This window comes from Tachypleus tridentatus, chromosome 2 (assembly GCF_004210375.1).
Source record: "Tachypleus tridentatus isolate NWPU-2018 chromosome 2, ASM421037v1, whole genome shotgun sequence".
Classification (NCBI taxonomy): Eukaryota; Metazoa; Arthropoda; class Merostomata; order Xiphosura; family Limulidae; genus Tachypleus; species Tachypleus tridentatus.
In genome coordinates, this window is record NC_134826.1 from 49,073,096 (window position 1) to 49,085,725 (window position 12,630).

Here is a 12,630-nt window from a genome sequence, read left to right on the forward strand (position 1 = left end):
TTTTATAGAACTACTTGTTGCTTAGTTGTTGGGGCTATTTTCAAGTATTTTATGTGTCATCTGTCATGTGGAAGAGAATATGGTGTATTTAGGTTTTGAAAATGATTTTAATGAGGAAACGCACAAAAGATTAACTATTAAAATTGCATCAGTAAATTGGATTGTAAATTTATTGGAGGAAAAAAAAAAGTAAAAACTTGTTATTAATGAAGCCCATTATAACTGGACCCTTTTCATATTTACATTGTTATTTATAGGGTCATTATTTTTGAATTAGTAAAGATTATGAATGACATTAACCTCTTGCATGCTTAAAATATTTAGGTATTACAGAATGACTTGTATCAATTTATCGACTGTATAAATATTTGACAAATGATTTAGTTATAATAAGTATAAGAAAATGCATTAAAGTTACTATAATTTGTGTCACATGCTTATTATAGATGTAAACCCACACAGTAGTTATTGCCCTTATGTTTTGTGGTGTATCAGGTGTTTTTACGTGCTGCTGTTCAGAAGGTTGAAAATTTGCATTAAACAGTAAAATAGACATCTCGGTGTTGGACATAGTTTATTTATACATAATTCAATTTCCTTGCATTTCCAGCATCTGGAATGTTATTAAGGAACCATTGCTGCTAGACATATGAACAAAGCTTTTGTCTCCTTTCTTCCCTAGTGTCATTATGAACAAGTTGAAGCTCTAGAGCAGATCTTACAAGGGACTTCTGCTGCAGCTGTTCAGCCCTCCTGTTTCCAACAGATGAGTGCCCCTCTGTCAAGTGAAGACAAGACCAAAGAACAACTGGGAATGGCTCTTCATGATGCCAAAAAACCAAAATACCAAAGTCACTCAAAAGTATATGATTCTAACAGTACAAAGAATGGAGAACCACAAAACCAAATACCAAAGAACAGCTCTGTTTCAACAACACATCAGATATCTAGTGCAGCACTTTCTTCTCCAAAAATTTCACACAGGGCATCTACTCTACCTAGGCAACTATTTTACTGTCATTTTTGTAATGTTAAATTTCTATTTATATGGTCTTGTTGATCTTTAGCAAATTTTTAATTTATTTCCTGTAATTAAAATTTAAATGTCTATCATAATATTTATCTATTAACATAAATGCCTAGATGGTCCTATGAATATATTTAATGTGGAAAAAGTGCACATTATATTATAACGCAATAAACAGTGATATATTAGTGGTGTATGTAACGTTGTATTGTTAGAATGCGTTTTTAGCTGGTGTATCACTGAGATCTAAAGTTTTGTCACCATCACATTTTTTTTTATAGGTTTAGCTTCGTTTGTTTGTGTTTTTATGATCAGAATGAGAGACAGAATAGTGATTATTTTTGAGCTGATAGTCAATATTAACATTGTGTAGTGTTTAAGAACTACTGTGTAGAATATTTAAACTGTTTTATTTCCTTGCTAGATAATGGTATTCTATTTCTCATGTCTATGAATTATCAGTAAAGTTCATATAAATCCAATTACATTATGAGGTCTCTCACAGAGACTGCAGTGAGTTTACAGATGCTGAACCCAGAAGGTAAGCCTAATAATGCTTAGCTGTAAAATAAACAAACAATACATCATAAGATACTGTCTCAAGATAAAACAATCCAACCAAACTACTATTAAAGTATATGGACACAGTATAGTCATATTATGTAATGCTACAGGACTAACAGTCAAATACTTTGATATAATACAAAATGCTACAGCAAAATTTTAAAAAATTGCTTTAACAATCTTTTTGCAGATATATAATTAGTTTCTAATAAAGACCTATGGAATAGCCCCCAAAAATATATCCACATTTCAAATGCTCATATGTCTATAGTAAATGATTCTAAAAACCAGCAAAGCATCTTTATTAATATTTCGTACAATGAATTAATTATACGTACACTGCTGCATCACCCAAGGTGTTCAACCTGGACTCCACCAGCCTTTAAACAAACATGACATCTGTGAGGGACACAATTTTAAACTTTGATTTGATGGAAAGTATTTGTGATCTGTTGCTTTAATAGTCAGTATGTTTTGGGTTTATTTTATGACATCTTTCAGTATTATCTGAAATAAAAATCAAATTTGTAGAATCAATGTACAAAAGTTGTATAACTTGAAGGATAAGTACATTTCTCTTTGGCCAACTTGTATAATACTGTTATGTCAGTTTGGCTTTGTTTGATTGGTTTTGTTGTTAAGAGCAAAGCTATGCAATGAGCTATATTTACTATGCCTATCGTGGTTTTAGCGTTAGAAGCAATGAAACTTATCACCGAGTTTCTGTGAGACACAATTATTGCTGATTCATTAATTTATTTGCATTGTTTGCAGGAGCACCTTTGTGTCAGGATCCATCAAGAAGATATCACAAGATTTATCAACATCCAGAGATTATGTTTTATCCAGTGCAGTAGAAAGTGATGTTAAGTCTGACCAAATCAATAAAGAAAAATTAACTCGGATCAGTAGAAGAACACACTCCAGTATTTACTGTATACCGAATGATGTTCTTCCTACTAGATCTACAAAATCTGTGTACAGTGAAACTCTTATCAGTGGAACCTATCCAGGACATTCTGCGTGTGCAAACAAACGAAATCAATGTTTAAAAAACAATTCTTCTTATTCTGTGATTCAACAAATACAAAATCCAACCTATGATTTGCTAGAGATAAAAAATACAGAAGCAACTGAGAAATCTAGCCGACCCAGTGGGAAGGATTATTCAGATGTTATAGCATTAGCTATTGACGAAGACCCTTCCATTTCTTCAAGTGAACTGGATTACCACAATATTCAAGGAAGTCAGATGTCTATTAGTCAGGTAGGGCAAATTTTCTTGTACTGTTATAAACTTATATTTTAGTATAGACACAACCATAATCATTAGAATAAACAAATTATTATTAGTTATTATAACAACAAATTGGGGTATTCAGACTTTTAGAAAATTTTGAAGACTTTGCAAAACTACAAAACACATTATTTTAGACTTGTTAAAGGTAAAGTTTTTTGAGGAAAGGAATACATTATGCTGTTGGTTGAAAGAGTTTACGGAAGATGAAACATAAGCCAGAAGGATTAAAATTATCCTGTTTAATTTTGAGGTTAAAGTTTGTTAAATTTGTATTTGAAATCTATGCAGTGTTAATAATTTGTGTTTACATTTTTTTATATGCAGTTTTATGCTAGATGCTACAATGTAGATGCAGTGGGTGTATATTTGTTGTTAATTCCAAAGCTACACAATAAATTCTCTTTGCTGTGACCACCATGGGTATTTTAGTGTCATAAGACATTAGACGTATCAATGAGCTATGGAGGAGATTTATATTAATATATCATTATGTGTTAATTCATTTGCATGCCATCTTATACAATGTTGTTTTGAGTACCTTGAGATTTGGTAGGCATTCTTCAATGAATTCTTTGTTAACCTGAAGATGACCTAGGAAGGTTGAAACTTTGTTTTCCTCTTATCAATAAGTGTTGATACCCATACCAGCTATTCTGAGATACATTCTTCAGTTGAATGTTCCTTTATAACTCTGTAACTTGTGCATTATACTTTTTATTTTAGTATATGTCTAATTTCAACTTTTATATAAAAACTGTCTTTTGTTTAAAGAGACCAAAAAAGATTTATTTACCTCTTATCTTGCAAATCTGTGAATAGTCCTTAGTCAGGGGTTAGAGGGTATGTAAGAATGTTGTAAATGGATGTTTCATTTATATGTTATAACCTCTTACCACAACTGGATTAGCTTATTAGCATAATGAGCAAATGCTGTGGGTTCCCCCAAACCCATAAAAACTTTTTCCATCATGATTTATTTAGTGAAGTTGATACATTTACTCTAAACAATGATTGGCTGCCAAAAAGCTTTGAAAACATGCAATGTTGAAAGTTGACTTGTAATATAAAGCAAATGTATATTCAAGAGAAATATTATTTACTGATGGTTATTTTATAGACCATTTGTTAATAATGAGAGAAATATTTTGATGTATGTGTTCCTCATTTACAATGGAACCCCTCTAAGTGGCCACCCCTCAGATTCAATCACAGTTCCATTTTTTTGTTTACATAATCCCTAATTATGTACAGTGGAACCCCTCTAATCAGGTCAATTTGTCTCAGTTCCGAAGGTGGCTGCTTTAGAGGGATTCCACTGTACTACTAAAGTTTGTGAAAATTTATAAAAATTGTACTGGTCGTAATAAAAGTTTTAAAAATTATAATGAGGGTAAGGAACATATTTTCTAGCAGATAGTGTCTTTTGAAAATGCTACCAACCCCATAGATACTCAATCTCGCACTGCCCCGACACCAGGTTAAAAGATAGAGAATAAATAAACCTATATAATTTCAATTTTAGAATCTTTCAGTTGTGCTGATCTTTATTTATAAAAATGTAAAACGATTTTTTTACCCACATATTTGGAAGAATTTGATTAAAGAGTAAATAAGAAAGAAGATCCAGATGGTGTGTATGTAGAAGTAATAAACATTGAACAAATCAAAATTGTGCTTGATTGTTATCATTTTATGTTTAATAACTGTTTGTTGTTTAAAATGGAAAGTTCTTTATTTTACTGGCTGTCCCCCAGTGGCTCAGTGATAAGTCTGGTCTTATAATGTTAAAAATGGGGATTCAATACCTATGGTGGGCAAAACACAGATAGCCCATTGTGGAGCTTAGCAGTTAACGACAATGAATGAACAACGTTAACATTATTGTCTAGTATAATGAAAGATAATATGCTGCATAACAATAAGATGCTTTGATGAAATATAAACACACACACACCTGTGTGTGGGTGTATCGTTAGGACAGAGAATAGATGGCAGCACACAAACATATTTTTTAAATGTGGCCTTAATAGACCCACTGCAAACTTGGCTGGGTATTTGGGGTTTATGTTTATGTAATTTATCATATGAAACATTATTAAGCCACTAATGCTACTAAGTAAAGTAAACTTGTGAGCACAGGTGTTTAGAATAAATTTGTTTAAGATATAGTAGTGAGATATGCTATTGCATTGGGTTTGTAAATTAATTTGGTGTAACAGTATAAGTAAATATCAAGATTTTCATGTTAGTTAACATTTTAAAAATTTAGTAATAGGCTTGACTTTTTTTTTTTTACTGTACGTTTGTCAGTATTATCTTACTTCTCTTATAAGTTTTGTTTATGTAGGTGAGAATAAGAACAGTTACAAATAGCAAAAATATTTTTGTCAAAGAATTCAGAACTTTTCTCTAACTTTTTGTGCCTTCTCTAATAGCTCTCTACTGTAGCATCCTCTGGCTACCAATCCATAGCAATTAGCCAGTCCAGCTCTCCTGTTGACCAGCTTCACTTGGAATCACATGGTTGCCAGCAGGTGGCACCACCTTTAGCTTTTAACAACCCTATGTATCGCTTCTCAGAAAATGAAAGTCTGCCATTTGACAGTGCCAAACCCAGTCAGCCTACCAGGGATAGGACATCTGTAAGCAGCTCTCTGAGTAGCAGTCATAGTATCGAGGACTTGTCTGTTGTTTGTGGTCCATACTTAGGTATGTTAATTTAAAGAGATTTCAGTTTTATAATAATATACACCTGTGTGTTTTGCTTAGACACAGTTTTTGTTTTATTATATAACTTAATGTGATCATTTAGTAATATATTAGACTTTTCTTGTATAGTTATAGTTTTCAGTGTATGCTGGTAGTTCTTCTCTGTGTTGATTCTCTTTTAAGCTAGTGATCTTTCACATCAACCAGCAAGTCAAATGAAACAGTAATGCACATTTGAAGTTTCTCTCAAGCTGAGTATGTATACACATATGCTTCAAATGAATTCAGCTAAATAGCCAATTAATTCTGTTTTAGTAACTTCCCATATCACTTGTTCCTTATGCTGTTTTTTCTTTATTAAACAGATCTGACCGAGTCTGCATCTGCAGTTACCACGTCTGGATGCCACTGCTATCCACCTTCTTCTTCTGAAGGAGACAGTTGTGAGTCGAGCCCTCCAAGAGATCGTCACACCCCTTTCAAACCGTCTGCTCCACACACAAGTTCTCGTAATCCTAACTTATACCGATTAGTATCTTCACCTGTAGGATCTGACCACTATAACACATGTCCACAAGTGAGTGGGCCTCACAGACGTAAGCTGGAGAGGCAGGCATCTTTTGATGTCACAGGAAGAAAAATGTAAGCTTAAAGATTTGTAGTACAACAGTAGAAAGAAATACATGATCATGAACTTCATAGGCTGCAATTTAAGAGAAATTTTAAAAGGATATCAGAGAAAGAACAAGTCTAAAATGAGAAACTGTGTTTTCTTAAAGATTCTTCTGTGAAATTTTTTTCTCTCATCTTACAGGGGGAGGGCAAAAAGTGGCCCCCTTTGAAAATGTTGTTAATTTGTTATATCTTTTGTTAGGTAACAAAACATAGGTAAAAATTATGTTTTTGGAATGTACTCAATAAGATCTATTTAAATACAATCTCAAATCCTAATTTTAACATTGGTTTGCATAAATACCTGAACTTTTCAAAATTTTAGTTACATTTTCTCTGCTGTAGTTTCTTAGATCTTCTTGTTACAGTTAGTCTACAAAATGATCAAACAAGTTTCTATGCAATAATTGAACATAAAAATGAATCTCAAAACAATACAAACCATTTTCACAATTCAGCATTCCCTTGGATTTCAATACATTCTGCACATTAACATGCCATGTTTTTAGTTAGCACAGCAGCATGCTAGTGGTCTCGCATTGCTAGAAACTGAGTTTTGATACCAGTGGTGGGCAGAGCACAGATAGCTCATTGTGCAGCTTTGTGCTTAAATTCAAACAAACAAAAAAGCTTTCAATAAGTTTGTGTGGTTATTCCTGAGTGCTTGACTGCCATCTTTCTCTGAGTAATTCAAAAAGTTCATCTTCTATGTTTGGTTTGCAATCTTTTCTTAATTGGTTTAACCATAAATTTGCAATTGAATTTGATATTAGATGATTGACCTGGCCATTCCATAACATCAATTCTTTTATGTTTAAGATATCTTTTAACTTGTTTGATCATTTTGTGGGCTAATTCTAATAAGATCTAAGAAACTACAGCAGGTGCACAACACATTTTATAGAATACAAAGGTAAAATATTGAAAATTTTGGGAAATTGAAAAAAAACATTGTTAAAATTAGGATTTGAGATTATGTTTGAAGAGTTCTTATCCAGTGCATTCTAAAATCATAACAGAAAAAATAAGTAAAAGTTATCTAATAAATATAGTAGATATAACACATTAACAATAATTTCAAGGAGGCCCACTTTTTTGTCCAACACCTGTATATGATAGTATTAGGATAGTTACATCTATATATTGATTTACTCTTTGTATTTTAGTTTGAAACTTCAATTGTACAAGTTAATGACAGATTTGAAATGCTTGTTTATTCGGTTTTTGTATGTAATGACACTTTTAATCAAAAATAACTTTTCTATTTAGTTTTAGTTCAAGTTGTACGTAAAATAAAATAATAGGTTATTTTTGTTAAATGATTATTTTAGAAATTAAGTACAATTCTTGCAGATACATTAAGACTAATTTAAGTAGAATGTATACTTGTGTCAAAATATATAATTGTTGATCAGAAAATATGTTTTTTCTTGACTCATATGTGGGATATGTACAACCAGTAGCTTTTCATTAATGCTTGTTGAATTATGCTTGTCACTGCTTCAATTTGGCATATGTTGATATCACATGTTCACATTCATTAATATTACACCATATCATAAGCTAATAAACAGTTAATCACTTTATTTAAAGCATATGACTGTTATATAATGTAATAAGTGTGTAACATTATAATTATGTTGGAAGAAACTTTTGCATCTGAAGGAAGAAATAATGATAACATAATTACTCACAAAATGATAGATAATACATGAATAAGGTTATCTGATTGTTTGTTTATTGAATTTCATGCAAATCTAATCAAAAGCTATATTGCTAGCTGTTTCAATTCTAAAGTGATAGATTAGGGGGAAAGCAGCTAACCAACTCATTGGCTACTCTCTACCAACAAATAGTGGGATTGACTCTTGCACTATAATGTCTATAAAGCTGAAAGGACAAGCATGTTCAGTGGCAGGATTTAATAAACTTTTAAAGGGACAGTAAGGATCTTATCAACCCATCAAGGTCATTTTATCCAGCTCCCAACTATAATAACCCCTTACGACTCGTGTATTTATACAATCTTTTCTTGAACTCAGTTATTTTTCAAAATTTATAGTTCATACTGGAGGGATTTACACATTTTGATGAATGTTAAGACAAAAACAACATTTACACTTCAGACCCAGCATGGGCAGGTGGTTAAGGCACTCAATTGGTAATCCAAGGGTCAGAGATTCGAATCCCCATCATACCAAACATGCTTGCCCTTTCAGCTGTAGTGTGTGATAATATGACAGTCAATCCCACTGTTAAATGGTAAAAGAACAGCCCAAACAGTTGGTGGTGGGTAGCTGCCTTTCCTCTAGTCTTACACTGCTAAATTAGGGATGGCTAGTGCAAATAGTCCTCATGTAGCTTTGCACAAAATTCAAAAACAAATGCCTTTTGGTCAGACAAGAAATCAGCTTTGTCATAAGGGCAACTGCAACCTTATAACTTCATGTATTTCTAAATTGACAAAATTTTCATTTGTTATTTTTAAAGAAAAATATTAATTGATTAATCTGGTGGTTAAAAAAAAAATTCATACAGATTAATTAAAGTGAATAATAAAGCCAAGCACTCCACTTTTTTATTTTGCTTTTGGCTCACACAACTGAGTTATTTTATTATGCATATATATTTAATAAAAATAGGGTACAATGTAAACTGTATGTGTTTTTTTTGGAAAGTGTTATCTCTCTTAATAATTTCAATTGTTTCGTGCCAGAGAATCATATATATAATTTCAAATTGCTTAAGTTTCCTATATATTAAAATATATGCCAGTGTAATTATTGTTTTTTAGCATGTGCAAGCAAATGAATATAATGAATTTAAATATGTATTTACAGAGAGGATCTGTGGGACAGTGATTCATTAGATTCTGTCTCTGACCTTCTAGAAGTATTGTGTGACAAACATTTATCTTGTGGAGGAAATGTTGCCCGTGGAAAAAATTGTAAAATGAAGAAGAATATTAAAGAAGTATGTCCATCAAAAAATATGTGCATAAGAATTCATGATTGTCCATGACACACGTAAAAAATCTACTTATTTTCATCTTTTTTAATTTTTTTTTCTTGTCTTAAAAAGTGTAATTCCCCTCTTAATGTACCAGAATTTTTTCAATATTATTTTTCATAAATATTAGGTTGTCCAGAAATGAACGTCGGTTTTGAAATGTGAAGTTTGGAAAAGTATAAACCAGTGTTGTAAAACATGCTTTAATCAAAGTAAGCACCATTTGCTTCAACACACTTTTGCCAATATGTAACAATGCTGTTTATGACCCTGCTGTAGAAATCAAAAGTTTCTGTGGTCAATGAAACTCCCTTAAAGCTTCTTCTGCAGTTGTTTGGTTTTGAAAGCATTTATTGTTCAAAAAGTTGTCAAAGTGCTTGAAAAAATGAAAATCTGTAAGGGAAAGGTCTTGGGAATAAGGTGGATGATACAGAACCTCAAATTCCAATTCATTCAATTTTTTGTGTATCATCCTTGACAAGTCTCATAATGCCAGTTTTGTTGATCTTCAGTCAGAACCCACTTATCCAAGTTTTTTGTCTTTCCAATCACACTCATGTGGTTGGCAATGCTTGACTTGCTTGTGCCTAGCTTTTCTGCTAATTTACATACTGTTGTGTGAGGGTCTGTCTTAACTGCTTCCCTTAATGTGTTTTCATCTAAGGATGGCTTCCTTTCTTGACCTTCATAGTCTTCAAGACTTTCATCTCCATGTTGAAACCTTTGGAACCAATGCTGAAATGTATGTTCAGTAACAGATCCATGGCCAAATGCCTGGTTAATGTTCTGTGTAGTGTTGGTAGCTTTTCGTCCAACTTTTGAAGTTGTAGAGGAAAATCAGATGAAAGACCTTCTTGCCCATGCTGTCTTGGGTGTTGCAAAACTTACCGTGAGTAGAGTTGAAACAGTAGACAATTAAGACACCTTGTAAATTACAAACGTTGGATTAAACCAACCAACCAATAATAAGTTACTCAATATTCATCTTCTAAATGTCAATGTGAGAATTCCAACATTTATTTTGGGACAACCTAATACTATATAAGATTTTAATGTGATAACTTGACAAAAATATTTTCGTCCCGTCTCTACTTAAACCATAAGGTATATCAATATATACATTATTATATTCTAATAATGGCTGTGACATCATTACATAGTACTAGTTTTCAATAAAAAAAAAGCGTAATATATGTTAAAAATGCTTAAAGTGTGTATGCTTCATCAAAATCTTTTGAGCCTTTGGTTCTTGGTATTATTTTGTAGTGAAATTGTTTAACTTGCAGGAATATTTTTATATCACAACTAGCACTCAATACAGGTACTGTTTCTGAAAGTATATTTCTAACTTCTACTATTTGCCTTTGCTTTACATCAGCAATGTTTTTCTCATCATTTATTGTAAACTTTTGTACATACTCTGGGTGTTTTCACTGACATCAGATTTTCTTTGTTAATCCCCAGTACGAGAAAGAAATAGAGAACTTAAAATATCTGATAACTGAGCTACAAAGCAAGCTGAATCAAGCAGAAGAAAAGCTCTTTCATCGAGAGTTCAGTACCGAGCAGGTTATGGCTAATTGGCATGCTAAGTTGGAAGCTGGTGAAGAACGTTTTAAGAAACAACAAGAAGAAAAAGATCAACAAATGAAAAATATCATAACCAGGTAGATAAACCCTTCATAGTGGTGGCTTTTCTACAGTTGTGAATGGAACATTGTATCAATGTGAACCCAACTTACCCAAGACATTTGAGTTTCAGAGCCCTTCTGAGTGTTATAAATAAACAGAAAATAATGCATAGCTTATACATCAAATAAACAGTAGAAAACTGGACAGCTAGGAACAAATAAAAATATCAAAATAGGACATTTGAAACTTATGCCGTAAATATAGTTTTTTAGCATGTATTATAATAGTAATTATTTGATTCGTGAATGCTGTTGTCAGTATTGTTTTCAATCAATAACTGCAAGAATTTGGTTTTTGTCATTTGCTTTCCTACTACTTTGGTGCTTAAAAACTGTTTAAGCTTGTATGTTAATTGTATACATTATATAGATGAAAGAAATCAGAATTTTTTTTTAAACCTCAGTGCTTCCTATGCATATGGTTGATATTTTCTAAATTCTATACCTGCTGTATGATATCATAATTTTATGTATCTTAATAGGATTTTTATGAATAATAGGTTGATTGCTGTGGAGGATCAGTTACGACGTGAACAGCAAGAGATGCAGGGATTGATTGTGATTAAGCAGAAGGTAATTGAAGCACAAGAGAGAAAGATACACTCACTGGACTCTGCTAATGTGAGGCTTGTGAAAGCTCTGAGTCAATTAAAGGAACGCTACAAGCTTCTGGGACAAAATGGTTTAAGAAACTCGCCTCTACTACAAGTACCCCTCCTGGAAAATGGGGAACTTCCTTACAAGAGTAGTTCTTGCTAATTTATCTAAAAACCCTGTTGTCAGCCCACCAAGGTGATGTGTACTTCCAGGCCTGGTTCTAACAATATCAGCCAGAGCAATTATTTTTTTTGTATTAGAATAAATCGTTATTTTCTAGTTGTGTGGTTGGTTATCATGGCAGTTAAAAAAAAGGAAAAACATGAATGAAGTAATTTTCTGAAAAGAAAATAATTAAATTTTACTATGTATGAAATTAATATCTTTATTATCATTTTACTTTGGGTTTGGATAAGTGTTTTTCATTAAATGCATGTTTCTTAAGGTATGTAAGAAATTTTTTCTATTAAAATTGATTTACCTAACAAATCAATACCAAAACTTTAATTGTTACATAAAGCTTAGGCTAGCTTATATCAAAATTGTAGATCTTACGTTTTTCTTGAATTCAGGTAAGATGTTATAAAACGTGTATTTTCACACTTACACATTATTAGGGAAATTGTCTTAGTTTTGGTTGTAACAAAATAATGCACCACTGTATTTGCTATAAGTAAAAAAAACAGCTGTCAGGATATGATGATTTTATTGTAAAGTTGCCAAAATATCTTCAAAACTGTGTGATTGCTCCACTGAATGTTATCTCTCTTTCCTGTTTATCTAGAAACACAGATTTATCTCATCATTATACAATTTTCTGTGTTTTTGTCCACATTTTGCTCATTGTGTTTGTCTGATTTTATCTTGGAAGCTTCTCTTGACTCACCCTTTCCAGGTTGCTGAAAAAACATTGTCTAAAAGTGAAGCAATCATTTTTTACTTGTTGATAAAAGTAGTCTCTTGTCAGAAATTGCTAGATATTTCTAATCAGTAATCAACTTTATTACTTTAAAAGATGCTTGATATTTCTTTATCTTAAAATAGCATTAACAAGTTTTATA

The 12,630-nt window shown here is 31.9% G+C and overlaps 1 protein-coding gene across 9 annotated transcripts in view; it reads left to right on the forward strand.

The window, feature by feature from the left end:
* Positions 1–11,846, forward strand: part of LOC143243175 (ras GTPase-activating protein raskol-like) — a 199,953-nt gene extending 188,107 nt beyond the window's left edge. For all 9 annotated transcript variants that reach the window (XM_076486974.1, XM_076486976.1, XM_076486991.1 and 6 more), the window contains 7 exons: positions 683–1,002; positions 2,366–2,858; positions 5,327–5,600; positions 5,966–6,242; positions 9,113–9,245; positions 10,746–10,948; positions 11,473–11,846. In XM_076486974.1, coding sequence (XP_076343089.1) covers positions 683–1,002; positions 2,366–2,858; positions 5,327–5,600; positions 5,966–6,242; positions 9,113–9,245; positions 10,746–10,948; positions 11,473–11,731 — 1,959 coding nt within the window. In that variant the 3' untranslated portion in view covers positions 11,732–11,846. The remainder of the gene's footprint in view (positions 1–682; positions 1,003–2,365; positions 2,859–5,326; positions 5,601–5,965; positions 6,243–9,112; positions 9,246–10,745; positions 10,949–11,472) is intronic.
* The last annotated feature ends 784 nt before the right edge of the window (positions 11,847–12,630 follow it).